Raw genomic sequence first — 26,795 nt, forward strand, 5'->3', positions numbered from 1 at the left:
GCAAAGTAAACAGATCCTGTACTGAATGCACTCGTCGCAAGATCAAGTGTGACGGCCGCCATCCCTGCAGTAGCTGCGTCTACTACCGCAATGCAGACTCTTGCGAGTTCCGCCAACGCTCCAGGCGGAATGCCGTGAGCAGGAGGTATCGTGACGCTCTGCCTGCGTGTTGGCCGCGTAAACCCGACTGACCACGGCATTCGCAATAGCACTTTTGACAAGACATCCGAGCAGCTCAAATTGCAATCCAAGGTTCTGGAGACTCTCTTTCCCGGTTCCAATCTGAAAGATCTCTTGGAAAAGAGTCAAAGTGAGCTCCTCGAGCTACTCAGCGTAAACCATGTCTCTCCACGCAGCAAGGTGCATCAACTGCCTCCTCATATGCCCATCACGCCAGGTCCACCCCCCGTTCTTCCTCAAAGACGAGAACGAGAAGAAGATGACCAATTTGCCTCGGGCTCACCTGCTCAGGGGTCCGCCTCCGTGTCGGAAAATGAAGAAGCGGCCGAGGAACGCCAATGGGACGAATCTCTCGACCAACCTGCTACCGTTGCCAGTGACGATATCAACGCCATCGGATTGGCTGCAGACAATCACCATGCGCGCTCTTATCTCGGCGTAACATCCATGAGCGCCGTATTCAGAACCATATTTCAATTGTGCCCTGCCGCCAAGGAGCACACCAACAAATGTGCCAGATCGCTGGCTGCAGTGCCCTCACCAGTATATCCGACAGTGCCTGTTACCGGCAGAGACCCAGCACTGAGTGTTCTGCGGGAACAGCGTTTTATTGACTTTTATTTCGAACATATCCATCCCCTTACTCCACTATTAGATGAACAAGACTTTCGAAGTCAGTACGCATCTGGCACTCGTCGGGATGGGTCGTGGATGGGACTCTTGAACATGGTCTTTGCTTTGGGATCGATAGCTTCTGGAAGCGAGGGTTTGCACGAGCAGTATTATCGGGAAGCCCGCTCATTTACAGGATTGGATAGTCTAGGGTCTGGCAACCTTGAAAGTCTGCAGGCCCTATGTCTCCTCGGCGGATACTACTTACACTATCGGAACTCGCCCAACATGGCCTATGGCATCCTCGGTACAGCCCAGCGGGTAGCCATTGCGCTCGGTCTACACCGTGAACCCCGCAGGGCCATGGAGACACCAGACCCTGGCGAAATGGAATCATGTCGAAGGCGTGTTGAAACCAGAAGACGAACATGGTGGTCCTTTTTCTGCCTCGACACGTGGGCTTGCATGACCCAAGGTCGCCCTACATGCGGTCGATGGGAAAGCAGCACCATGGACACATACTTTCCATCGTGTCTCTACCCAGATGACCAAGAGGCTACATTGCTCCGAGCCAACATTGAGTTCTGTCTAATCTTCGAACGGGCCCAGCATCGCTACGCCCAGTTCAGCCGTCTCTCCAACCAGGAGATTCTAGCCCTCGACGCCGAACTGCAAACGTGGTACAAGAGCCTCCCTCAAGAAACAAAACAAGTTGACAATGCTCCTCAAAGGTTCCGGTTTGCCCGAGAGCTATTAAAAACGAGATACTACAACGCCCGGATCATTCTTGCGCGATCCCTTATACTCTACATGGCTCACGACTTGAAGCGTAAACCCGCAGAACTTCTCCCCGAGCAAGGCCACATTCTCGATCACTGTTGCTCCATTGCCGCAGAGGCAATCGACTCCACAGCACGATACTGGTCCCCGAACCGCATTCACGTGTGGCATTCCGCATGGTATCTGTTCCAGGCATGTACCGTGCCGCTGCTTAGCATTGCAATCAACAGAAATATGGAACAGCGTCAACAGAAACAAGTATCATCACCATCATCAGACAGAGTCGTCTCTTGGCAGACGAGCTTGGCAAAAGCGCTGGACACATTTGCCGAAATGCGGCCATGGATGCGAACATCTGATCGATCCCCAGATATAGTGTCTGCCTTGTACGAAGCCCTGACAGCTGCTGGGGAAGTAGACGGCCAAACGCCTTCTGCGACGGACGGGAGCTTGGATCTGTTTGGCTGGTGTGATGATCAGCTTACAGAGTTGGATTGGAGAGTGTTTCTAGGTGATGAAGGCTTGGCCAGGGGGATGTATCCAGTGTGAATTTGGTGCGGCGATTGAGACCTACCAGAATCTAGAGCAGAAGTTACACTGCAAGTGATAGGTCACATAGGTAGTCGATCATATTGCGAGTCTGCAGTCAGCAGATGCACTGCAGCTGTGAACAAGTCGCAGCCTTGTTTGTCAAACAAGCTTGCTTTCAACCCAACTGGAATATTTTTTAACCCACCCTGTTCACACGCCTACTACAAAACACATCTCTCGTCCGACCTTTGTCACCAGGACCTATAAGAGACATACGCAAGCGACACTCTGCATCTCCCGTATCCAGCATGGCACAACAAATCGAAAAAGTAGCAGTAGCAGCCGACATCGGTGCCGCAGCCACTGGCAAAGGAGCCTTTCTTACTTCTCACGGTGGCATGGCTGTAGAGCAGCTCAAAGATATAGCTGCAAATCGTATCATCCCCGCGGCTGTTGGTGCAAAGACGTTCCTCGCATCTCACGGCACCTCAGCCGGAGAAAGAATCAAAAGCATTGCCACCGAGCATCCCGTTGCTGCTGCGGTAATTGGTACCGGAGCCGCTGTTGTGGCAGCCCCAGCTCTCCTGTCTGCCCCGGCTCTGGCCGTGGCAGGATTCAGTTCTTCAGGCATAACAGCAGGTAACTACTTTCCCTTCAAATTTCATGCCCCTTATATCACAGCGCTTAGCAGCATATAGGATCTCTCGCGGCGACCGTACAAAGTGGTATTGGGTCCGTCGTTGCTGGCAGCGCCTTCGCAACTCTTCAGAGCGCCGGCGCCGGCGGAGCAGGTTTGGCGATTGTGAACGGCGTCGCACAGGGTGTTGGGGTTTGTGCGGCTACTGCAGGCGGGCTTATGGGATTCTTTGGTGCAAAGGGCGATGAGAAGGAAGCTGCTGGCGATGAGACAAAGAGTGACGAGGAACGGGAAGACCAGACGGAGACCCAGGATCTCTGATATTGTTCTTCTCACTAGGCATACCGGACTATGAACTAGTTGGTGTGCCAAGACAAGACATGAAGGGGCTCTATAAAGCCATGACTTGACGATAAGTCGTTTATACTGCCAAATACAAAGAATTGAAAAGAAAAGGAAATGCCAGGAACACCGTGTTAGTCCCGCGTTTATTCTATATAAAATCTACAAGTACAATGCTTTCTTTCTATATGCAAATTTACCCAGATACAAGCTCATCCCGAGCCTTAATCTCCTCTTTCCTTCCCTCCTCCACAGCCTCATCCCCATTCTTCGCTTCCACCTTTCCCTCCTCGGGCTTATGACCGCCCGTCACCTCCGTCACAACACTCTCCCCCTTCGCCTTGGCCTCCAGCTCCTTCTTGCTTAACCTGATTGCCCCCTTGGCCAAAGCCTCGGCCGGCAGCGGCCTCACAATCGGCTGCGCCACCCACACCGGCCTCTTGCACCTCCTCACCGTCGCCTTTGAGCTCTCGCCCTCAACCTCATCGTCCTTGCCATCCCCCAGGCTCTCTAGTTCGTCCTGAAAACTCTTGCCCTCCGCAGCTTCGTAGTCTAATAATTCTTTCGCGACCCGCCGCTCAACCGCCTCCAGGACCCTTTCGTACCCCTGGATGCCATCCCTGCGACTGCGTGCCAGCAAGTCTCGTATGTCAGTGTGCTTGGAGACAAAGTGTCGCAAGAGGTGGAACAGGTGAGGCTGCATAGCGACCAGATTCGGCGAGGGCTCGTCGCGCTTCCCGCCGTCAGTGTCCTTCTTGCGCCGCTTGTGAGGGCGCTCCTCGTCTTGTTGAGCCTCTTGCGGCTGCTCCTCCATCCAGGCCGTGTCGTCTCCCGGCACAAACAGGGGTCGTCGGGCGGGCGGCTCGACTCCGAGGGCGTATCGGTGCAGTATATCCAGGTAGCGACGCGTGATGGCATCGACTCGCCAGCCGCCTCTCCCGTCCTTCCCACGCCAGTACTCTCTCCCTTCTTCGCCGACAGGGGGGGCTTTGGCGAAAAGCGCGGGATCGCTGAGGTTGCCCTCGGCGCTCATGACGCCGTCTGCGCCAGTTGCCGCCAGGCACTCGTCGATGTCGCCGCCCTGCAGGATGTTGCCGTTTGCAAATATTACCGTCTCGGGAGGCAGGCTGTCCCTCAGGAACCTGAGCGTCTTCCAGTCCGCCACGCCCGTCAGGTGGCCCTTTTGCTCTCGTCGTCGTCCGTGAACGGTCAATATTGACGCACCCGCCTTCAAGACATTTTGCGCATATGCCAACGTCTTTTCTTTGTCTTCTAATATTCGAATTTTGGCTGTGACGGGAATCGACAGCTCCTTGTGCAGGGTGTTGATGAGGCGGAAAATCAGATCCTGGTCCTCTTGTAGGAACGCGCCGTAGTGGCCCTTGCGCGCAATGCCCTGGGGACAGCCCAGATTCAGGTCGACGGCGTCGCAGTATGGGCTGACCTGCTTCGCCGCGGAGAGAAGAGCCTCGGGGTCGTTGGCGCAGAATTGTACGAATAGAGGGCGGTCAATGGACGGGTTGCCGTCGAGCCAGGGTTCCTGGGAGTCGGGTTTCGTGGATTGGAAATGCGCCTTGCGGTACTTGCTTTCCTGGGAGAAGAGTCGGGCATGGAACATTGGAGTGTATGCGAGCATCTTCTTCTTTTCTTCGTCAGTGAGGAAGGATCGTGTAAGCATTCGCCAGGCCTGTAGATGGAGTTAGTCGCCTTGGGAATCACAATCACCGATAGAGTCCCTGGATCATTGGACACATACAAACTCGGATTGGTCCACCATGGGAGCTACAATATACTTGGGGCTCCCAATGCTCTCGTAAAACGCTCGTCCATGTAACTTTGACGCCGGAGTGGCGGGCGCATTTTGAGCCATCTCTGCCCCAGTCATCGTCGTAATTAGTCTGGAAACAGCTGGATTCGCAGTCGCAACGTATCTTCGAAGAAGAAAGTTGGAAACTTGGAGGAAAAGACCAGCTCGTTTCCCGGTCCTCTGCATAGGGAAGCAAGGGATAGTGCCCCCGAGTTGTTTGTGGATAGAGCGCAACGACCGCGTGCTGCAGATGCGATCGGTTTGTGATGCTGCGACGAAAAAAAAAATCGGGGCGAGACTTGTTGCGCCACGTTCAGCCAGGACAGCGGTGGCATCGGGGCCGACCCTTGTGGATCACACTAGCCACTCATGTGCCGACGACATTTCAGACATCTCGACGCTCCATATCAACATTTGCGCCCAACATGGCAATTGTTCTCGCGGGCCTGCTGAAACGGAGTGAAACAGATACTACACAGATACTACACGCATATATTTCTATTATACTATGCTCGTCTTCTCTCTCGAAATCGTGTAAATAGAAACGGCATCCCTAGAGACCAAAGACCATCATTCTAAACAGATACGGCAACGAAAGATAACTTCATTCAAACTCTCCACACCAATCGCTATACATCATTCGCTATTGTATTCTCATTGCATCCGCCAATGTGCATCCTTCAAGGTTGTGTTCAAATCCCGTCTCTCAAGTCTACCAACAAGCCTAACCTCGACTTGATGGTTTTCTTTCAAGCACAGGCCCGATTTCAGCGCCTGCTGAAACCTCTCTAATCTGTCCATGATCGCTCCATAGCGTAGCCGCAATATTAATGACATGTGTATGACTTTGGGGCTAAATTCCCGACTGACATGTTGATTTGTGACAAACTGAAAAACGCCATCGACACCGTACTATGCTGTCCCTGAAACGCCTGCAATTGTAAATGTGAAATGGATACATGGCTTGTTTAGGCCCTCAACGTCCCATCATTGGAAAAATCAATCAGCTAAAGCCGTTCCCCATGCTTGGAGTATTGCCGTCATCAGAAGAAGTGGGTGTAGATCTTGGAGTTCTCATGTACCTCCATTTCCTGCCAATCGCGTCAGTCTTTGTATTCCCGATCTGAGAACTCTGTTTGGCTCGCAAACTTACCATTTTAAACGAGTTGAGTTCTTCCTTGATCTGCTGTGCAAGCAAAGGAGTGAGCCGATTGCACGTGGCGATTTCTCCACGGCGATCATACTCCTGACTGGGCCACGTGTCATAAAAGATGATACGAGGCGAGAATGTGGCATTTCGCTTGGCAGGTGGTGTTCCCGACTGGCTGTCTTGGCGAAGGCGCAAAGCAGACATGAAGTAATCTTCGCTGCCAATGGCGATGGAACCGGCCCTCTTATGGCCCAGAGTCTCGTCATTGGGTGTGCTAGGCGCACTCGAGATTGGGGAGTCAGCAATGGCCGGGATGTTGGGGAGAACTAGGTCTGGGGAAGGACACCCGTCTGTGACTCTCACTGAAGGGCTTCCAGGTCCTATAACATAAGTCAGTCAGTGCCAATCGGAAGACGATGAAAATTCAACGGACAGTGGCCTTTGGCACATACGTTTCAAAATACCCTTTCTCACGGCGGCGAGCACTTCAGCGCGTTCCTTATCCCCACCAACAATGCTCTTACGCTGCTCCCCTGCGGAGCTACCCAGTCTTTCGTCCGCAATCTCGGGCACGTGAGCAGCATCAATTGAGTTTCGCTCGAGACGCGGGAATCCAGTACCCCCATTAGCAGCATGAGGATCTGCTGTTACGTTCACACGTTGAGCTTCGGCCTCCACTGTGATCATTGAAACGGTCGCCTGGCTGGCCTCCGGTGCCAGCGGTTCAGCGGCAGGAACGCCAATAACTGACTTTGGTCTGAAGAGGCCAACAAGGGATCGGGTGCTCTTCTTCATCCCCCGGCCCATTTTGCGAATCATAATTGACGCCGATGAAGCAGTGGAGGAGATGGAGAGGTTATCCGTAGATCCAAAGAATCTTCCACCATAAATGCTATTACCAATACCACCGGCCTCTTGTGCCTGGGCAATACGTGCCTGCTCGGCATCGTATGCCTCCTCCGCTGTTGGTTCTTTATGAAGCTTGGATGGTTCCGCCTTCTCCGCCTCTTCTGCAGCCTTTCGAAACTCGGCAGCACTGCCAAATGAGAAAGCTCGTCGTAATCTTGAAGTTTTGCTTTTGGTTTTGCCCCCTTTTTGGTTAAGCGCAGCCAGTTGTTTTGCGGCAGGTGACTCGAAATTAGTTGCGGCGCCAGACGCCGGCCCGGTGTCTTCGGTGGCCTCATTTGCCATCGTCGCCGGCTTGGATAGAGGCGAAGGGCTGTGAGTGCGCTTAACAACATCAGAAGAGGAGCCTCGAGGAGGGACACTCAACATCTTCTGCTGTTCACTTTTGGCAGTTTCATCACTTCCAGATAAAGAGGGGTTACTGGTGGGGGTAGACACATTATGGTTGGTTGCCTGCACGTCAACCCTTGTTAGTACAGACATCATGTATTCAAACGAGCTAATTGGGTAGGCGAGAACCGACGCGACGACTTACAGATGACCGCCTGGAATGGCTGCTGCGGGTGGATGCAACACTCTCCGAACTTCCATTGCGCGAATGGGAGTTGGTCTGCAAGAGGCGAGCCTGTTTTCCGTCGGCACTATCACGCGAGATTGGCCTCGTGTTTGAGAACTCTCGTGTGTCGATTGTGTGCACACTGCGTCTACGCATTCTCATGGCGTCATCTTGACCAGACTTCTTGTATTGCTGTAGGTCATCGATTGAAGATACAGATGCCAAACCTTGATTGGCGGACATGTTTGACGCAGAATATCTCCTGTTGGCTTGATACGCTTGACTTGGAGACACCATCGATGGACTGGGTGAGAGCGTGGTACTTTGAGAGCGACTATGATGAGAAGGTTGAACAGTGCTTGTTCGTCTGTATCGATCTGGACCACTCTGCTTGGTAGAAGACGAAAAGGAGGGCTGCGTGGAAACAGAGAAATACGATTGCGGCCGTGCTGTAGGCGCCGTGACTCGGCCGGGTGTCAGAGCAGAATCATCTCGCGAGCCACTATAACCTAATCCAAAAGAGTTCGAATGACCCATGGAGTTGGCGGATGGGCTGCTTTGTATGGCAGGGCGATAGTTGACTCCAGAATCATGGGACGGCGACGAGGGGACTGCGGCGGAAGGAGTTGTTCTGTATGTGCCGTATTGCTGCCATGACAAGGTTTGACCCAAGTTTGGCGTGCTAGAGAATGCAAAAGGCTGTCTAGAAACAGAGCCATTTCTGTATCCAGTAGACCCGTTAGAGCTGTAGGCAGATCTTGGAGCCTGTGAACCACCCATATTATATGGATGGTTACCGTGCGGCTGATTAGTCGTCATCATGCCACCTGTTGACGAAGGGCGAGTTTGAAGCATCGTGGCTGTAGAAGTCTGCTGCGGATACGTCTGCACCAATGCAGCCATGCTTCGGCTGTAAGACTTGCTATGGTCAGAAAGGATATGTTCGGTGTACCACGAAGACGCTCCGTTTGTTCTCTAGCTTCGGCAGGACTCGACTAGGGGAAGGGTAGCTTGGCTAATTTGCAGCCGTCTCGAGTTCAAAATTGAACCACACTCGGGGATGACTGCAACATGCACAGTTAGCAGTTGGCTTCAGTGAGAATTGCAGCGTTTGAGCAGGTGGACATCTGGTCAAGTACAATGGGCTGACTGCACCAAAGTGGGCATCCAAAGACGCTTCGGGGGGGGAAACAAACACGTTTGTTGCAAAACATGCGAACCTTTTCGTTTCGTTCACCGAGGATTTGCTATTTCTTCCGCTTGCTAACACGGACGAAAAAGAGTAACGAGGAGCTGGGTGGCTTTTTTCTCTTTTCTTATATAGGAACGAAAGAGAGAGTCGGGGTTCGGACGACGCAATCAAAGGACGCCAGCGACCAAACGAGTGTAAATAATCAAAACGAGTGTCTGTGTCGAAGAATCTTTACTCCAATTGGCAGGTCTGCCACAGACTTTTTTCGATTTCTTTCTGTTGATTTACTATTCGACAAGCCAAGAATCGAGTAGGAACAGCGGGCGTGTCAAAGTGACACAGTGGAAAATTGATCTCGAACTAACTTGCGGAGAACATAGACAGACGTTGCATCGACAACGGCCGCCTCGTGAGATGGATTAAGATATATGCTCTACCCCCCGTTCTTGCTTCGATGCTTGTAGCAAAGGGTCGAGAGGCTGTGCAACGATATTACAGTTTCGGCTCGGGGAACGGTAGCGGAGGCACGATACTAGAAGCTCGTGGGCTTAAGGACGCGAACAAAGGCGAAGGACGAGACAACGCAAGAAGGGAAAAAAATGCCAGTCGATGTGTGCGACGCAACGCTTAGAGACGGGGAAGCGGAAGAGAGAGATCGAACGGAAAAGAGAAGAGACGCGACATGAAAGTTGAATTCGGGAGAGGGGAAACGGGGGGGCTCGGAGGTGATGCAGCGAAGAAAGGGGGTACACGCCAGAGAAATTGAGATTCTGGCAGGAGTTCTTCGCGTGCCGGTGGACAGGGGCAGAGAGGTGGGTGAAAAAGGAAGGGGATAAGGTGAGTGGATCGAGAAGGAGAGATGATAATGGAGATGAAGATGAAGACGAAGGAAAGAAGAACAGAAAAAAAAACGTCGACACGACGGTGGTGGTGGTGATGGGAGGGATGGGAGGAGAACAAGTGCATGTGCCCAAGTGGACGGACGGACTTTCACGCCTTGGCCATGGGCCGGCTGGATGGGATGGGGTATCTGTGGAAAGGCCCAAGGGCAGACCAGTATTGTTGAGAAGCAGCCAGTCGACCACACAGCTGCAGATGAAGCAACAGCAGGCGGTGATCAGCAGCCGTCAGCAGGAAGCAGGAAGCGGTAGTGCTCAAGAGCCCAGTCAATGCTCTGTTGCAGCAACGCCTGAGCACCTGAGCACCAGAGCAGCGGTAGCAGAGCCCGTGGCAACGGCTGGCCGTGGCTGGGACCTGAACTAACCAGGCTAGGCGCACCTTGGCCAGCAGGCGTGGGCGGCTACGGCAACGTCTGGTCGGTCAAGGAATGGGCTGATTCATCGAGCATTCAATCAATCCGAACACGGCGCGGCTGGATGATGGAGCCAGATGGCGCTCACAAAATTCAAGGTTCCAGGTACCGAAGTCAATGAGGCGCGATAGCTTGAGGTGGGAGTCCTGGCGTTATGAAGACGTCGTGCCGGTGTCGCGATGGCGATGGTTTCGGCGCTGTGGCGGCGCCGGCTGTCAATTTACAGCACTGAGGCTGCCCACGACGGTTCAATGTTGGGCAGTTGGTGGAGGGTGGCGACCTGGTGCGGCAGTCCGGGACCTGGCAGGCGCATCAGCATGAGCATGGAGGGATTGATCAATTGATTCATCTATTGACTAGAAGGCAGCCACAGTGGGAAACTGCCCGGCGGGTTAAGCCATGCTGGTTTGGCGGGCTGGCGGGTACTGCTTGCTAGCACGTACTTTAGGTACTTTGTTGCCTCACCTGGCGGCCAGCAATGGCAGTCGCCTCTTCCAGATTCACAAAGCTCAAAGTTCGACTTCGAGCAAAGGCGGTTTCAAGCTTGCGGCATCGACAAGTGTGGAGCTGCCTACGGAGTAGTTCCACCATGTTCCAAGGTCCAGGCACGCAACTCAAGGACCCGACCAATGCCTCCTGGAAATGCTACTGGCTGCACCTTTAATGTCCGACGACACCAGGCCCTCCAGACGAGCTTGGGGCTATCGTGACCAATTCAACTCTTCAAAGCCAGTATTCTTGGTTTGGGTTTTCTCTTGAAAACTTCACATTCCTCGCAGAGTCAAGGTGATCATTCATCAGCTTTGCTGATTCTCCGTACTCCCGTCTTTTTCTTCAGAGACAAGACGCATCCGGACCATTTCGATCTTCTGCTTGTCTTTGGTCTCCTACCTTGAATGTTTGCCTCATCGTCCGCACACCACGGGCCACTGTCGTACCCAGGCCTGAGTGGATAGGTGGCTTGCCGTCAATGGAATCTTACACAACACGGGGTGACGACTGCACGTCAATCGGCCGGACTAAGAACCCAGCTTGCCAAGGTCTCATTGTGATTTGCTGTGCTTCCCTGCGTGCCAGACACGAGCTTGCAAGACATGGTCATGCCCTGTCTGCCCTTGCCCATCTCCAGCTCCATCCCCGTCCCCGTCCCCATCTGATGTTCAACTGCACCCGTGGATCCTACAATTCGGTCGTCAGCGGCGAACTGAGTCGGCCCCTCGTCGGATTCTGGAGTCGAGTGATAAGAACTGACCTCTCTGCAATCCACGACATACATACATACACCCATTATTGCCATGGAGTCTCTCGGGAGCGCCTAAACGCAATGATGCTTTATTTTGGCACACCCGCGCAGGGTGAAGGTTACCAAATTTGCTGAAGCAGAATTGTTGGGGCCAATGCGTTCATGGGGACTAGTAGTGGAAAAAACTCTATCTAATGTCGAATGGTCGTATGCATTCGGCCACTATGCTTGGCTTATTACGACGAGGGCCGCTCCTTCCTTGTCCGTTTTTGCCGTGCTGGTCACCACTTGAGTCAATTTTCTCTACAACAGTCCGAATCGTCTGCCTGGGCGCTATTACTCAGGTACCTAGGTATTTAGAACTTCTGACTTGGATTTGGACTGCTTGGTCCCAAAGTTCAGCAACTGATTCTCACAAACCTCCTGCCTCTCGTCGAGCCCTGGCCGCATATGCCGGTAGCCTCGGCCAGACGGTCGTGTTCGATGGCGCTGTCTAAAAAGGGGTATGACTTCCGGTGCATGATTGGACATCCTTCAGATTGTGGCATTGATTTGCCTTGCGCTAAACAAGGTACGTGGCCCTGGGCAACATGCAAAGTGATGAGGTGTGGACACCGCACCTGGATCAGTGGGGGAGCAACAGAGCCAGGGAGCGAGCTTGACCACTTGAGCAGGACATACATACGATAATAGGGCTCGAATCTCCTCCGTACAAGACAACATACAATGAAAGACAATACGAGACGGAAACGCACTCAGCGGCCACGGCAAGCCAGTGCCCTGTCTCGAGTGTGTACAAAACTGCGTTCCAACCTTTGTCGTGGAACCGTCAACTGGCGTTGCCATGTGACGTACAAAGTGTCGACAATGCCTGCAGAGCTCTGGCCCGTTCATTCATTCTTTCCAACGTGACGGGGCTTCGTCTGTGTCTTGGCTCTCTACGCATGCTGAGGTTGTTCTTCAGAATCATGGACCAACTGTTTGAACACAATCCGCTTGCAAGAAAACTGTTCTTTCTCCTGCTCCGGAATTTGGTCAGTGCCGGCAGCGTCTCTCACGAAACCATATGGTGGCCAAATCACAGAGGATGACACCAGACGGCCCGGTGCCGACTGAGACAGAAGTCCCGGTCCTGTTGTCCTGGTGTCCCGTTGTGCCTGCAGTTCTATTGCCTACGCCCCGAGTCCCGTGTCACGGCAGCCTCGACTTCACGGCCCATACTACAGGCTTTGCTAATCATCGGAGGAACGAGTTCAGGAGTACCGTCCCCATCATTTTTTTTTATTTCTTGGTAGCATTTATGAACCGCAGAGTGTGGAGCAGATTGCTGATCTGCTATTATTTGCACTCCTTATGTACCTACCTACCTACCTAGGCAGGTATCAGGAAAGATGGATCGCAAAAAGCTGAGGCCGGGATCGGGTCTTGAATCCAGACCAATTCGAAGACTTGCTCCGTCTTTGTTTGACGTTGGTACCAATAACGACTACCTGGACTACTTACGTACGTACTTATCTGTGCATACATAAAGTGTACCAGACACAAGTTGGCAAGTCAGATCAATCAGGTCCGGTGCAGGAACCCAAAACCGATGCAAGCCACGAAAACAAGACATGCAGGTTGGTACGAGATGATGGAGCACAGAACACACCGACAGCGATCGAGCTACAGGAAACTCGCTGTCTACTAGGATCCGGTTTAACATGCCTCCTTTCCATCCCTTTTTCGGATGCTTGTTCACATCGCGTCAACAGAAGATAAAATTTCTGCGTCTGCCGTATACCACATAGCAGCTTCTGTTTACATTCACACAGTCTGAACAACAATGTCACGCTCCCAGGGGTGGAACAATCCAGGGTGGAACAATGCCCCATTATGTCCAAGAGTTGCGGTGCTACTGACCACATTTGGTTCATATACCCAGTTTCCTATCCCTTTTTATCATTTCTGGCCAGAGCTCTTTTTTTCGTACCCCTTGCTATCTCTAGAATGATATGAAGAAGCCATCCTCAGGCTATTTACCCGATGGCTCCTCAAAGCACAGGGATGATAAGTCTGGATGGGATGCCCATCACGGCAATAAAACATATAAACCCTTCCGTCGGATTTGTTCAGAGAATCGCTCATCAGTTTCCTTGGCAATGATATCCATGTTAATCGAATTTCCCAATCCCCGTCCGGGGAGAGAGCATTCATCGGGCAAGACGGGAAGAACAGAGATTGAGGGTTCGCATTGTGGAAACCCTTTATTTGGGTCAGACCGTTCGACATTCGCCGCCAAAGTGGTCTAATACTACCACTACGTACCAATTGCCCGGGGGTCAGAACCCCAATTATCACGTGCCACCCCCTCACTGATCCTCTTTCAACTTCCTGATAGTATTCATGTGAGGAAGAGCAAATGTTATTTCCGTGCAAAGCAATTCGCTCACATGAAAGCCGCCCCAGTTCACCCTTGTATCGAGAAGCGATACGAGGAGTCGTTGACACTTGTGCTTTTGTGTTCCTTTTGTTGGTCATGAATAACATCAGCGATCAGTCGAAATTGCATCGCTCACGATGCCAGAGGCAGGTGTACATACAATCCACATGACGTGGCGTGGTGTCAGTGCACTTCATCAAATAAGCCATTTCGATCGATCTAACCCCATCTAATCTATTTTCGTCATCACGGCTGCAGTACATCACTTTGCTTTGTGGAGCAGGGATTTTGGCGATGTGAAGGACAAAAGGAGAGAAGAAAGAATAGCCACGTCTGATCTACGGAGTAAAGCAAGCAAGGCTTGTCGTCGCCAATGCGTATCGTTATAGATACACACAACGACAAGCCGACTACACACGCACAAAACATAGGTATATGAAACCAGCACAGCGGACCATGATAACTATAGCCTCCACAATGCGCTTGCGCGCTATCCATTGAACGTTAATCAACATTTGGCCGAAACAAACGCTAGCTATATTAGCCGCACTCTAAACTCAAAGGCACCGCACTAGGATGGCGTTGAGGGCTGAAAGCGGGACATAATCTTCCGTGCCTTTTTCGAGGCAAAGTTTGATCCCTTCACCTTGTACATACGCATTGTGTCCGTGGGCTTCTCTCGATTTTCCGTGCATCGACTTCCAGAAGCAGATGCCTGCAATCCCCATGTCGACGTGATATTACACGGAATCTCCGATATTTTGCACCTACGCCGTGTTGCTCGGCCTTTTCAGACATTCGAGATGGACTCCTGCGCATTGCCATGTTCTCACTGATCAAGTTGAGGGCTATACAAGCAGTACGCTATCACATGCCGCTACGTAATAGTACGCATTTTTGCCACGTTTGATCCGTCTCGGTGGACGGTCCGTAGTGTAACAATGATTGGTGGTGCAAAGTCGACTCATCGACTTGGTTTCCGCTTCCTGCCTCGAGTCTCAGGTGGATTGTCTTCGCCGAATGCCAGTAGTATTAGTACTGAGTAATGGGCCACATGTTGCACACATCTACGGAGTACCGCGTACCACAAATTGCAAGAGAGAAAAACCAGGCTCTTCATGTCCGTGCAACATGCTTGGCTGTCAATCTCAAACAACGGCCTGCCCAGTACGCAACCAAGACATCAACTTCTCGCCAGCATCCGAAAGTGCGCCAGCCACAGGGTATCACCGACAGGGCTCAATGCGAGCTGAATGGCAGCATGGACCGTTGCATGGACCGTCAATTAAACCCTGGGGGATGCTTGGCACTTGATAGTACTAGTGCTACTAGAGTCATTCGCAACATGTACATGGCAACTCCGCGACAGCCGTGCCGGCCACGTTGGTCTATAGCATTGTCGAATTGAACGAGCAATTACAAGCAATCAAAGCCATCAATGGATCACTGCGCACCATGGTCCCCCCGCGTAAAGAAAGGGTATCCCAGAGAAGGGGCGTAAATTCGTAATGCGGCTGGCTCTGCAACTCCACCGGAGTTTGAGCGTGGCTTGCGAGGGCCGCGGCTAGTCGTATGGCAAGGAATCTTGACACAGGAATGATGCGATAGACGTGTTGGTGAAGCTTTTGAGGCGATTATTCTCCGACGCCGTCAAGAGGGGAAATGAACGACTCGGTCTAGGGTGTCACACTGGGCGCTACAGTCTGTGACGGGCAGCATATATTTGAACATTCACTTGTGCGTGTATGGTGTACAATATCGTAGTCTAGTTTTGGCCGTCTCGTGGTAGTTTGAATTTTGGGTTGCTGAGAGTAGTGAGGGCGTATTCATGCCGATATAATGCTCGCACGATATGTTAAGGAGGAACATGCTCGTAGGTTGATATACAACTTCTCTTGAGGAGCGTCAAGAAACCTCACTGATGCCTGTGCCATGATACGGCCCAGCCCTCATTCGAACTATCGGGGTCATACAGCACAGTGTGAGCTGTTGGTGCTTGATATGTCGGCCTACCACTGCTTGCCACATCTATTCCCATGTTTTTCGACCCGAATACCGCAGCTCGCCTGGGACGAGACGGCAGATTTAGCTCGGAGAATATGCTCAAGCTAGCATACGCACAAGGTATGCATCAGCGACTAGTCTCGGGTAGCAATGGGCGGAGGGCACTCGCCAAACATATCCCATTTCAATATGTGCTCTCGCCCGTTTTATGTTTCATAATTGTCGACCTGCAGTTCCATACGAGCAGCCCCCGAAACCGTCAACAACCTGCCTGACCAGAACCGAAGGGCACGATAATCAATACGCCATGGTCGAAGATTACTGCAGTCAGGACCAGCAGGGGTTGGCAAATTGAGGGAGGATGCACGACGTGCTGAACGCGGATGGGAGTTAGAGTTCGACAATACCCTGGATCCCGTGATAATTATCCGATACTACTTACATTGTGTGACGGAAATTAGATTGACAGTGTCGACGTGGTGGGTGGGATGCAAACGGTTTGGTGGCAGGGTACTACCATTGTAGGGTAGCTTTGGTCCGATTAAAAACAAAAACAAAAACAAAAGACAAATCCAGCGAGAGGCTGCATCTAGCGATAGTCTAGACAACCCGAGCCTGTTTATAACGTGTCATTCAGAATGAGCCTTTGGTCAAGCCATGACAACACATCTGGATTTTGCGACGGTAGGCAAGCGAAATGGCCGTTACATGACGATCCGCGACACGTGACCCGCATCACGTCCCAGGACTCCAGGAGCTGAAGAGGCGGATAACTACAGGCCGATTCTGACAACCTTTGCGTGATGAGAATTTGTGACGCACTGCACCATGCGCGTCAGACGCAAATTTGGCTTTGCAGCTCGTGTACTGCGGGACGACGGATGACGCCCTACCCTGCTTCTGTCGCGTTACCTTGCATACAAGTCAGGTTACACAACATCCGGGGTGACGGAGCACAGTGAGCGGGCTGCAGCTGTGCAACGCCGGTCGACGGTTTTATCTAGGCATCAATACTAACTGCAACGTCGTCGGTCTCGGCATATTGGCGTCGGAGCATCAAACAGACTCATTCATTGGGCCCCCTCCCCAATGTTTGTCACACAGCGTCTGGTTTCACGTTGAGGACAACCGTCAGGCCACACCAGCCAGACACCTGACCTGGGATACTGGACATTAACCATAAATCCGTCAAATCTTGCAAAACCCTCGTACAAGGCTCGGCGGGCCCGCGGCAGAGCGACATGGTTGGCGTCCCTCGCAGCACGGGGTGCCAGCTATGTCGAAGGAGAAGGGTCAAGTGTGATGAGGTACGGCCCGAGTGTGGTAACTGTCGCAAATATGGCGCCGACTGTCCTGGATATGAACGAGGCATCAAATTTGTATCAGGGAAGCATGCAATTCGACCGCGGACAAAAACCGGGAATAGGGAGGGTAGGGAGCTGAGCAAGGAGGCATCGCCGTTCTCGGCAGCAGCGTCGAGGGCGTCGGCGAGTCGACCCTCGAGGGCATCTTCTCCTACGTCAGAGTCAACAATCTCAACGCTATCAAGGTCACCCCGTCCCAACAGGGCAGAGTTTGTCAGCACCATCGTGGCCTCTGTGAAAGCAGACATCTCCAAGGCTGACATATCGGGGTTTTTGTCGTGGTGTGACATGGACAAATTGGGTGTAAAGGCGGTGCTGGATGGAGCCATGTGCTCCCTGGCCTTGCACCTGGTGGGCAAGGAGAATGAGGATGATAGCATGGTAGCACATAGTAGGACCATCTATGGGCATTCGCTAGGGCAGCTGCAGACGAGTTTGCGGCACGAAACGGAGTGGAAGACGTCCGAGACACTATGTGCGGCGATGCTGCTTTGCATTTTCGAGGTGAGTTGCCTCGACAAGATTGGCTTTGGACAACGGGAGGTGCTAACGCTACAATAGCTCTTTGCCGGAACAAATTCATCCGATTCCTGGCTATTGCACGCTAGAGGAATAGGGACGTTGATAGAACAACGGGGACCAAATGCTCACTCAGAAGGATGGGATGCCTCGATGATACTGGCGTTTCGAGGCGTCTTGGTAAGTTCTTCCCCCCTCCCTTTTCTTCAAGTATACAGCCTGTAATGCACATATCTGACCGAGCCAGATCATGTGTGACATGTTCTTCCCCTCGGGCGAAGGCTGTTTCCTCTCCCGCCCAGAATGGAAGCCGGTAGTCCGTGACGGAGGCCGCCACCTTATTCACCCTGCAGCTCACCTGGTCAGCACTATTCACGTAATTGACGAGTTCTTTGAGCGCCTTGCGGAAATACCTAGCGTTTTAGCACCAACCTTTGTTCTCCGCGAGTCCAAGACCATGGGCACGTTTCAGCAACCTGATGATGTGGAAATCGCCGCTCTGGCCCTCCGCTCCATTGAGTACCGAAGACTGTTCAACGCCTGGTACGACAAGTTTACGACGATTGCGCCTCTGCCGTACGATATCCCGTCGCAGGATCCAGATTCTCCATTCGACTTTGTCCTGCAGTACAACATGTCGTGGATGGGGTCCATGTACATTGGTTATTGGGCATGTCTGTTGATTCTGCAGGAGGCGTTGGTACAGTGTGAGTGGCCGGAAGAGTTTGAGCAGTCGAGGGGCGAGTTGGTACGGAATATTCTACGGTCCATTGAGACTGTGGGTGCTGGGACAATGGGCCCGTACAGAGTTGGTTTTGGCATACGAATAGCGTATGAGCTTGCGAGTGCAGAGTTGCAGCTGTGGGTGAGGAGGGTGCTGGATCGGTTCAAAAAGACGTATGCCGCGACGGACAAGTCGACGTATCCTGCGCCGAGGACCGATGATGGCGGATATTCATAGCCCGCGGCCAGGTTGTAAAATATGAACAAGAGTAAGAGACCGAGTTGATGCGGGTGTTGCATAAAGGTGATTATCAGTATATATGTATATATGAATATGTATAAAAGCGCAACATGTCACGGCAAGGCAATGGCTACACAATCTGTATAGGGTCATATATTAAATGCAACTATTTGGTAAATTGGTCCCCCACGGGTATCAATCATCATCATCATCATTGCCCCCAACACATTTGGTATTATTCAGTGGTCATCATAAAGTCATAAAAGTCGTTCCGTACCGGCCAGCAACGATTATGTATCTACTATACAACAAAATGCCATGGCTAATGCTGCAAATATGAACGGAACTCTTTCAAAACTTTTTCTTGATGGACTTTGCCAGATCTCTCAGCGAAGGGCCACCGAAGATGTATTGATCGGTGTGACGACCGCAGGTGGTGTGAACATTGACGGTGGGCGAGGACTTGATGAAGCTGCTTGATGTTTTCTGGGAGGACGACTGGCCAGAGAAGGTCGAAGCCGAGCTTGAGTAGGACGCAGATCGCTGCCACCTGTTAGATTCCCTCTTCGCGGTTCTCTCTCCTTCCCTTCTTTTTTTCCTCAGGGGAAAAGACGGTGGTGATGTGATTTTGGCCACGTACCTTGGAGGAGGAAGGGGTGGAAACAACCTCCGAGTCGACAGTCTTGGTTTTGTCAAGATTGAACTTGACTGGCGGGAGGGAGGCCAAGTTCAGCGGGGGAGGGGGAGGAGCACGAGAGGAGCCGGAGTTGTTCATGACGATGATGGTGAAGGTGACAATGGGCAGCTTGTTGATGGATGTATGTATTGCAAGGAGCCAGAGGCACAGGGCAAAGAGAAAAGTGTCAAGTCAAGAGCGAAAGGCGCAATATTTGTTTCAACTTTGAACTCTCAACACCCGATGGCTTGGCTGGTCTCGGCCCAACCAACGACCAAAATGCAGTTGGTCGCCGGTTGCAGGTATGTGGTGGTTCAATACTGCCGTACACCCTCGAGAGTCGAGACAAACGGGCGCATATACATTCACAGTCAACAAAATCTAGACTCTGGCATACGTCAAATATGTGCGGACTAAAAAGAACGGACAAGTGGGAGAAGAGTAAAATTACAAAGGAGATGGAGGCCAGAGGTTTTTTTAAGCACGCCGGTTTGCATGCCCTCGCACGCGATAATAATAGAACTCGGCCGCCCTCCATGGCGGCACGACTTGCGTAACTGCGACGAGGTGGACGGCAAGCCTCTTGTCCAAATGGCCGCAAATGGACTCGGCCTGCATCTGGGGCTGAGGTCAGCAGTCTCCTCATGCCGGGGTTGCTGGCCAATTGAAGGTGCACGTCGTGCTTCGTCACTCGCCGCGTCCAACATGACGGACTGGCCGATTGGGTATGGGCGCTGGAGTGGGCACAAACAAGGCAGCAGAATAAGAGAAGGGAAAAGAAAAGATGCTCAGGCATTCCGTTTCGCTGGCCTTGACCCCGCGTTCCCCCGAGGGCTTCTTCAATGGCTCCTTCAAGGGCTCCTTCAAGGGCTCCATAATGTCCTGGGGAAGGAATGTGCGCCTTTGTCCAGGGTGCATGCCACCTGACTTATGACTCCCTGCGTTGCCCTCGCAGGGCCATTGCCAATGGAAATGACGTTCTGGGAAGGTTTCTGGAAGGTCTTGATCCCTGCGTGGAATGCATTAGCCCGAAGGTTTGAGGTCTTGGCGAACGTCTTGCGGACCGGGCACATCGGGCCGGGATGGGGAGGCAAGCGCGAGATGAGGCTCTTTGCCAGTTTTCGGGCAGGGGGACAGAATTCGTGAGGCTTTTATTCCCGTGTCTGGGCCAGCAGGAGCGCTGCGTATGCGATTGTCGTTGCGAGGTGCACTTGGGCTTCCGCATCTTGGAAATGAAAATGAGGGCATCACGGTTGGCACTGCACCACACCGATAGAAGAATGGCCACATTGGACGCGGAACCCGAGAATATGACTTGGTCAAACCGTGTAAACGACATCTTCTTGCTGCCGTGGTGTATAATGTTGATGTATGGAGTATGTGGCATGAAATCGATTTGACACTTGGTTTCCCAGTAATGTCGGTGCCCTTATTCCCGTGCAATCTCCACTCCCCGGCTGGGGCAGTGGCTGAGCAGCTCCGTGCCGCAGCCACGCCGAGTGGCTCAGTCGCCCTGCCATCTGGCCTGCTGCGCCTCCTGCCCCGAGGACCCCAGCCCGTTGAGCCGCCTGGTCTCCCAAGCCCAACTCCCATCCTCCACGCCTGCCAAACTCCCCGTCCGCAACCCAGTGGGACAAGCGCTCATCACCAGCCTTAGCCGGGAGCTTGGACGGAGCCGCGACAATGGCGTCATGGCAGTTGAGATATCATGGGCAATTAGATCTAGTTTGCGACGAGGACGTGATGGAGTTCGCACAAGGAATTGAATAGTCTTCTACGGGCTGCAAGACCCGGTGGGAATGCCAAATGGAGCGCGTTTTTGACCTTGACCGTCTGAAATAGTGAGAAATGAGTCTTTTGTCCGCGATATGACAGTATTTCGAAAACATTCATGGCTATTCAAATCTTCATTTGCAAATGCTGAATGGATTCATCCTGGTAGCACTTCTTTGTGTGGAGCATTCTCCTGTCCCGAACAATAATGGCGGCCTTTTATTCGCCAGCTGCTGCCTCCCTGCACGTGAGACCCGCCGGCCTGGCCAGCCTATCTGTCCGCGACGCGCCAATCCAGCGTCAACCAAACTCGACTGGCCCGAAGGCTTTGTCCTGTCTAGCACGCATCATCGTCGTGTTTCTTTTGTCCGGCCGGTTGCTGTGGCGGCTATACCATCTGATTTTCTTCTCGAGGCGCCATTCGTCATTGCATATTGCATTTGGCCTTGCGCGTCCCCATCGCCCTAGTTGAAGCTGCCCGGGTGCTCTGTACGCGGCGGCCTTCATGCATGCCGTGCATTTTCATCATTCAGCCCAGGTCAGTGATCAGGCTAGAACTCGTCTCATCACCACGCAACACATGTCGATGATGGGGAAGAGTGTACCCAATTGAACACTGTCATCGTTTCGTCTTTTACCAACCAACTTTGCTAGTCGACTACGGCTCATTTCTCTCTTGGAATTAGCAGAAAATGCTGACGCTTCCGTCACCCACTAGTTGATTCTCGATCCTTTTACTCCCAGTGTCCGAATTTATCTTTTATTTCTTTCGTTATATATTTTCTTCTTTCACTGTAGCCTCTAGATCCTGCGCTATCGAATAAAAGCCTCCTACAATGGTCAGCAAACGAAAGAGGGTGCTGGAGGACTTCGACCCGAACAAGTCTGACTCCGAGGATGAGAACTTTGACCCTTCGGAGGCTAGAGCACCAAGAAATCCCAAGAAGGTTAGGCCATCCCGTGGCCCTCGCCCTAGTGGTGGTCGCAAGAGAAGTCACAGATATCGAGGCTCCGACATTGACGAGGATGACGAAATCCTGTCCGACAGTCTGGGCGAGGACTCCTTTGCCGAGGATGAGTCAGAAGACCAAGATGCACCTGTGAACGCCGCTGGCCGTCGAACGAGAAAGGCTGCGAGAACTCACCACAGTTATCGGGAGAGTAGCGCTGATGAGGAGGCAGAGGACGTGGTGAACGACTCGGAAGACGCTGGCCAGGATGCCCAAGAGCTAGATGAGCCCTCAGCTAGAAGACTTGTGAAGCTCAAGGTCCCCAAAGGCCCCTCTGCAGGGGCTACGCGAAGAGCCACGAGAGCTAGCACTGCAGATGTGGACGACTTCGTTGAGCTGTCCAACTCTGGTAGGCACGCAGTGGCGTCTCGCAACTCCAGAAGCCGTAGTCCGGAGACGTATTCTAGAACCCGACGGTCTTCCCGCTCTATGAAAGGATTGCACGCGGCCCCTGAAACTATTGATGAGGCGACTCAAGAAAGCAGTAACCGTGCTGCTGACGATGCAGATGAGCCTGACGAACTCTCACACGACTACAAGCCTGTCGAGAAGAAGGAAGACGAGGACGAAGACATGGCGGACACGACTGTTGTTATTGCGGATGACGTGGCTGAACCTGTGAAGGAAGCCGAGGCTGTGCCTGAAACTGCCGCAGGTGCTGGTGCAGATGCAGATGCAGACGACAACGACGACGACGAAGACGACGATGTCCCTATAACGCGCAGGACTCGTTCATCGCGGGCCGCCGCTAATGCATCGAGTGAGGACAAGGCGGAGGAAACCCATGAGGCCAGTACAAATTCCCGCCGTCTGAGGCGTGGTCGCTCCAAGAAATCTACTCAAGAACCTAGCAGTGACTTTGAGCCCGGCGACGATTCGGAGGAGGAGGCCATGTCAGAAACAAAGGGCGAGGATATTGAGAGTCCCACACCAAGAGGGAGAAAAGATAGACGAAGTGCACGCAACTCACGCCGCGGCGCCGACTCGGGTGACGAAGAGCTCGACGTTGACTTGGATGAGCTGAACGAGGAAGCCCGTGAACTTCGGCAATCATCAAGACCTCGCCGACGACCTAGAGACGAGTCACCACCCATTGTTTACCAGGAATCTCGTCGCGCCCGAACCAGAGTTAACTATTACATGCCTCCATTGACTGCAGCCAATATCGAAGAAGAGGAAGTCGAGGACCAAGCCCCTACCCCAGCTCGACGACGCCGCGGTGGCGCCAGCATAGGATGGGAGAGAAATCTCAACACCACCTTTGGTCCCTTTGGAGGGGGTGGTGGAGGGGGCTCGCTTCTCAACGGGCCATGGGGCACCGGCGCAGCTGGTGGTGTCGACTCTGACAGCAGCGATGACGAAATGGTCCACCGTTCAAGTGTTGGTGGAAATATCGGCATGACACCGACAACAGGTGCTCCAGCCGGGGGCTTGCTTCCTGGTGGCCTCGGACTGAACCCCGAAGCAACGCCCAATGTCGGCAAAATCAAGGACAGAAAGGCTCTTGCAGATGCAGATCCCCTTGGTGTCGACATGAGTGTTGATTTCAGCAAAGTTGGAGGTCTGCAAGGCCACATTGACCAGCTCAAGGAGATGGTTCAGCTTCCTCTGCTGTACCCTGAACTCTTTGCCAAGTTTCATGTCACTCCACCTCGCGGTGTTCTCTTTCATGGCCCTCCAGGTACTGGTAAAACTTTACTGGCCCGTGCCTTGGCCAACTCGGTCGGTTCCGGGGGTCGAAAAATCTCCTTTTACATGCGCAAAGGCGCTGATGCCCTCAGCAAGTGGGTTGGTGAAGCAGAAAAGCAGCTGCGTCTTTTGTTCGAGGAAGCCAGAAAGACTCAGCCTAGTATCATCTTTTTTGATGAGATTGATGGGCTGGCCCCTGTTCGATCCAGCAAACAGGAGCAAATCCATGCCTCCATTGTGTCTACTCTGCTGGCATTGATGGATGGTATGGACGGCCGTGGCCAGGTCATCGTCATTGGTGCCACCAACAGACCCGATAATATTGATCCTGCCCTTCGACGACCCGGCCGATTCGACAGAGAGTTCTATTTCCCCCTGCCGGATATCGAGGCCCGTAGGTCCATTCTCAGTATTCACACCAAGGATTGGGGCCTGTCTGATCCATTTATGGCTTCCCTTGCCGAGAAGACCAAGGGCTACGGTGGTGCTGATCTTCGAGCTCTGTGCACCGAGGCAGCGCTCAATTCCATTCAACGGACTTATCCTCAAATATACTCTTCCACAGAGAAGCTCGTTGTGGATCCAAACAAGATTAATATTCATGCCTCGGACTTCATGCTCTCTATCAAGAAACTCATTCCTTCTTCGGAGCGTTCGGCCACATCTGGCGCGAAGCCTTTGCCCAGGGCTGTAGAACCCCTTCTGCGGGCTCAATTTAGCGAAGCAAAGCGCTTGTTGGACGAATTGCTACCCAGGAAGAAGAAGATTACGGCTCTCGAGGAGGCCATGTACGAACAATACAATGACGAAGACCATGGCTTTGCACGAGAAGCTATGCAACAAGAATTTGAGCGATCTCGAGTGTTTCGACCTCGGTTCCTCATTTATGGTCCGCATGGAATGGGCCAAGCGTACATTGCTTCTGCTATCTTGCACCACTTTGAAGGCGTCCATGTCCAGAATTTCGATTTACCAGCTCTTCTTGCTGATGGGAGGGTAAGTGCTGTTTGCATGATTTTATTACCGTTGTAGCATTTTCTAACGGCTTGCAGTCTATGGAACAAGTCATTGTTGGCCTATTCACTGAAGTCCGTCGCCACAAGCCCAGTGTCATCTATATTCCCAATGTCGATGCCTTCTACACTACCTTGTCTGGAACTGTTGCGTATATAACCTTCAAGACCATGTTGAGATCGATTCCACCTACGGACCCCGTGCTCCTACTTGCTACGGCTGAGTGCGCTAAATATGAGCTTCCTTCTCAGTTGATACAGGATCTATTTGGATTCTCGCGTAGAAACAGAATGGAAATTCCTCGACCAGAGAGGGTAAGTGCAATATGCTAGTCTTTCTTCTTCTTTTTGTACCTCAAGTAGAGATTGGTCTAAATGTCTTTGCAGGATAACCGAATGGAGTACTTCAAAGCGACTCTTGAGTACATCAAGAAGAAACCGGCTGAATTTCCTGATCCTGAAAACCGAAAGAAGAGAGTTCTCGAAGAACTTCCCGTTGCTGCTCCTATTGCACCAAAGCCGCCAACCAAGGAGGAGGTTAAGGCATTAAAGAGAAAAGACCACCAGTGGCTCAATGCCCTCAAGATTCAGCTTCAGCCAATCATGGACCAGATCAATCGAAAGTACAAAAAGTTTAGACAACCTGTCATTCCTCAGAGTCACATTGACTACCTCTTTGCCGAGTCTGATCCCAATTATGTTCGACCAGACCTAGCAGGAGGGGCCATCCGACCTTATGAGATTGTCAAAGACAAGTATGGCAATGATGTACTTCGAGACACTGCCACAGGCAAGTGCTACTACAATTTGGAGACGACTACCATCGAGGAGCGGCTGTCGAATGGATTCTACGCGCGGCCACAAGACTTCTTGTTCGACATTAAGGCGCTTGCCAAAGACGCCAGGAACATTGGCGACAAGGAACGCACACTGAAAGCCAATGAACTATTGAGCAACGTAGAGGTTGACATCGCTAGTATCGAAGCCGGCAATGCATCAGTTGATTGGGAAGGTCTGCATCGACGTCAAGTTCAGCGGGCGGCCGAAGCGGCGGAGAAGGAGAGAAAGCGCAAGACTATGCAATCCATACTGGAACGCGTGCAATCTGATTTAGGAGGAGGCAATGATAGCGACTCGCAAGGACCACTCACGCTGGGCGAGACTGTTCCCGGATCTCGCACAACCGCGCGGTTCCAGCTCCGAAGCCCGCTGTCCAATGGACAAGAAGAGGTTGCTGGGCAAGACCAAAGCAACTTGAGTAACGGTACAGAGGGAGCCCCGAAGGAGGGCGATGTACGGATGAGCGGAGTAGATGATGACACTCAGCATGCAACACAAGCACCAGTCATGGGGCCACCCGCAAAGTCTGAGAACGACTCTACCAAGCACACGGGGATGACGCAGATTTCACAAAGGTCAGCCGTGACAGCTCTGCCACCTGGAGTGTCGCCTTCGGCAGTGGTTAATGATGCCTCGACCACCAAGACATCGGATCCATCCACTCATAGGTCTTCCAACTTTAGTACTCAGCTCACCAATGGCAACCACGGTGCACAGCAGAGCAGCGGCGATGGCGACCAAGATGTGGAATTGCCAGACACGCTCGTGGTACCGAGCCAGGCAACACCCAGCGACGAGGTTTGGCCTCACTCGCAAGCGCATGGCCTCGCACGGGGTCAGGTGGCACCTGGGACCACCAATATGAGTGGCAGTCAAGTGTCAACTCCGTCTCAGGCTCGCCATTCCAGTGACCAAGCTGGTGATGGATTAATTCAGCCATCCCAGGAACCACAGTCGCAAGAACCCCACGGACTGCGTTACTCGGGCTCGTCGGCTTCTCAGCCACCAGCCGTTGAAGGCGCAATCGAAAATCTGCTCCATTTGTTAACTGACGGCACGTCGGGCTGCACGATTGAGCAGTTGGAGCAAATCAACCGAGAATTGATGGATGAGATTTGGAAATCCAGACACGAATGGAACCGCCACGCAGTTGTGGTGCATCTGGGCGGTGTGTTTAACGATGTGATATCAGATATTGAGCAAATCCAGGCTGTAGGGTCTTCGAGTCAGCGCGATAGTCATCTGGATAGATGAAGGAAACCAAAAAAAAAAA

General features: G+C 52.4%; 7 protein-coding genes across 7 annotated transcripts; 4 read left to right on the plus strand and 3 right to left on the minus strand.

The window, feature by feature from the left end:
* Window positions 1–90: 90 nt before the first annotated feature.
* Window positions 91–2,121, plus strand: MAA_06012 (fungal specific transcription factor domain-containing protein; the record flags this gene model as incomplete). The annotated part of the gene is made up of 2 exons (XM_007824010.1): window positions 91–134; window positions 210–2,121. 2 exons carry the CDS (start codon window positions 91–93, stop codon window positions 2,119–2,121), a joined length of 1,956 nt encoding a protein of 651 aa, XP_007822201.1.
* A 290-nt stretch (window positions 2,122–2,411) lies between these two features.
* MAA_06011 (Interferon-induced 6-16) lies at window positions 2,412–3,061 on the plus strand (the record flags this gene model as incomplete). The annotated part of the gene is made up of 2 exons (XM_007824009.1): window positions 2,412–2,742; window positions 2,802–3,061. The coding sequence occupies 2 exons, from the start codon at window positions 2,412–2,414 to the stop codon at window positions 3,059–3,061; spliced, it is 591 nt and encodes a 196-aa protein (XP_007822200.1).
* Window positions 3,062–3,278: 217 nt separating this feature from the next.
* On the minus strand, window positions 3,279–4,967 carry MAA_06010 (tRNA-dihydrouridine synthase C; the record flags this gene model as incomplete). The annotated part of the gene is made up of 2 exons (XM_007824008.2): window positions 3,279–4,769; window positions 4,839–4,967. The coding sequence occupies 2 exons, from the start codon at window positions 4,965–4,967 to the stop codon at window positions 3,279–3,281; spliced, it is 1,620 nt and encodes a 539-aa protein (XP_007822199.2).
* Window positions 4,968–5,932: 965 nt separating this feature from the next.
* MAA_06009 (Immunoglobulin A1 protease) lies at window positions 5,933–8,404 on the minus strand (the record flags this gene model as incomplete). Its single annotated transcript, XM_007824007.2, has 4 exons — window positions 5,933–5,980; window positions 6,043–6,419; window positions 6,492–7,398; window positions 7,481–8,404. 4 exons carry the CDS (start codon window positions 8,402–8,404, stop codon window positions 5,933–5,935), a joined length of 2,256 nt encoding a protein of 751 aa, XP_007822198.2.
* Window positions 8,405–16,915: 8,511 nt separating this feature from the next.
* Window positions 16,916–18,518, plus strand: MAA_06008 (Zn(2)-C6 fungal-type DNA-binding domain protein; the record flags this gene model as incomplete). Its single annotated transcript, XM_007824006.1, has 3 exons — window positions 16,916–17,542; window positions 17,600–17,737; window positions 17,805–18,518. The coding sequence occupies 3 exons, from the start codon at window positions 16,916–16,918 to the stop codon at window positions 18,516–18,518; spliced, it is 1,479 nt and encodes a 492-aa protein (XP_007822197.1).
* Window positions 18,519–18,872: 354 nt separating this feature from the next.
* MAA_06007 (uncharacterized protein) lies at window positions 18,873–19,296 on the minus strand (the record flags this gene model as incomplete). The annotated part of the gene is made up of 2 exons (XM_007824005.1): window positions 18,873–19,064; window positions 19,162–19,296. 2 exons carry the CDS (start codon window positions 19,294–19,296, stop codon window positions 18,873–18,875), a joined length of 327 nt encoding a protein of 108 aa, XP_007822196.1.
* A 2,510-nt stretch (window positions 19,297–21,806) lies between these two features.
* On the plus strand, window positions 21,807–26,776 carry MAA_06006 (ATPase; the record flags this gene model as incomplete). Its single annotated transcript, XM_007824004.1, has 3 exons — window positions 21,807–24,665; window positions 24,722–24,997; window positions 25,070–26,776. The coding sequence occupies 3 exons, from the start codon at window positions 21,807–21,809 to the stop codon at window positions 26,774–26,776; spliced, it is 4,842 nt and encodes a 1,613-aa protein (XP_007822195.1).
* Window positions 26,777–26,795: the final 19 nt, after the last annotated feature.

The sequence above is a fragment of the Metarhizium robertsii genome, assembly GCF_000187425.2.
Source record: "Metarhizium robertsii ARSEF 23 chromosome Unknown MAA_Scf_2, whole genome shotgun sequence".
NCBI classification, from domain to species: domain Eukaryota; kingdom Fungi; phylum Ascomycota; class Sordariomycetes; order Hypocreales; family Clavicipitaceae; genus Metarhizium; species Metarhizium robertsii.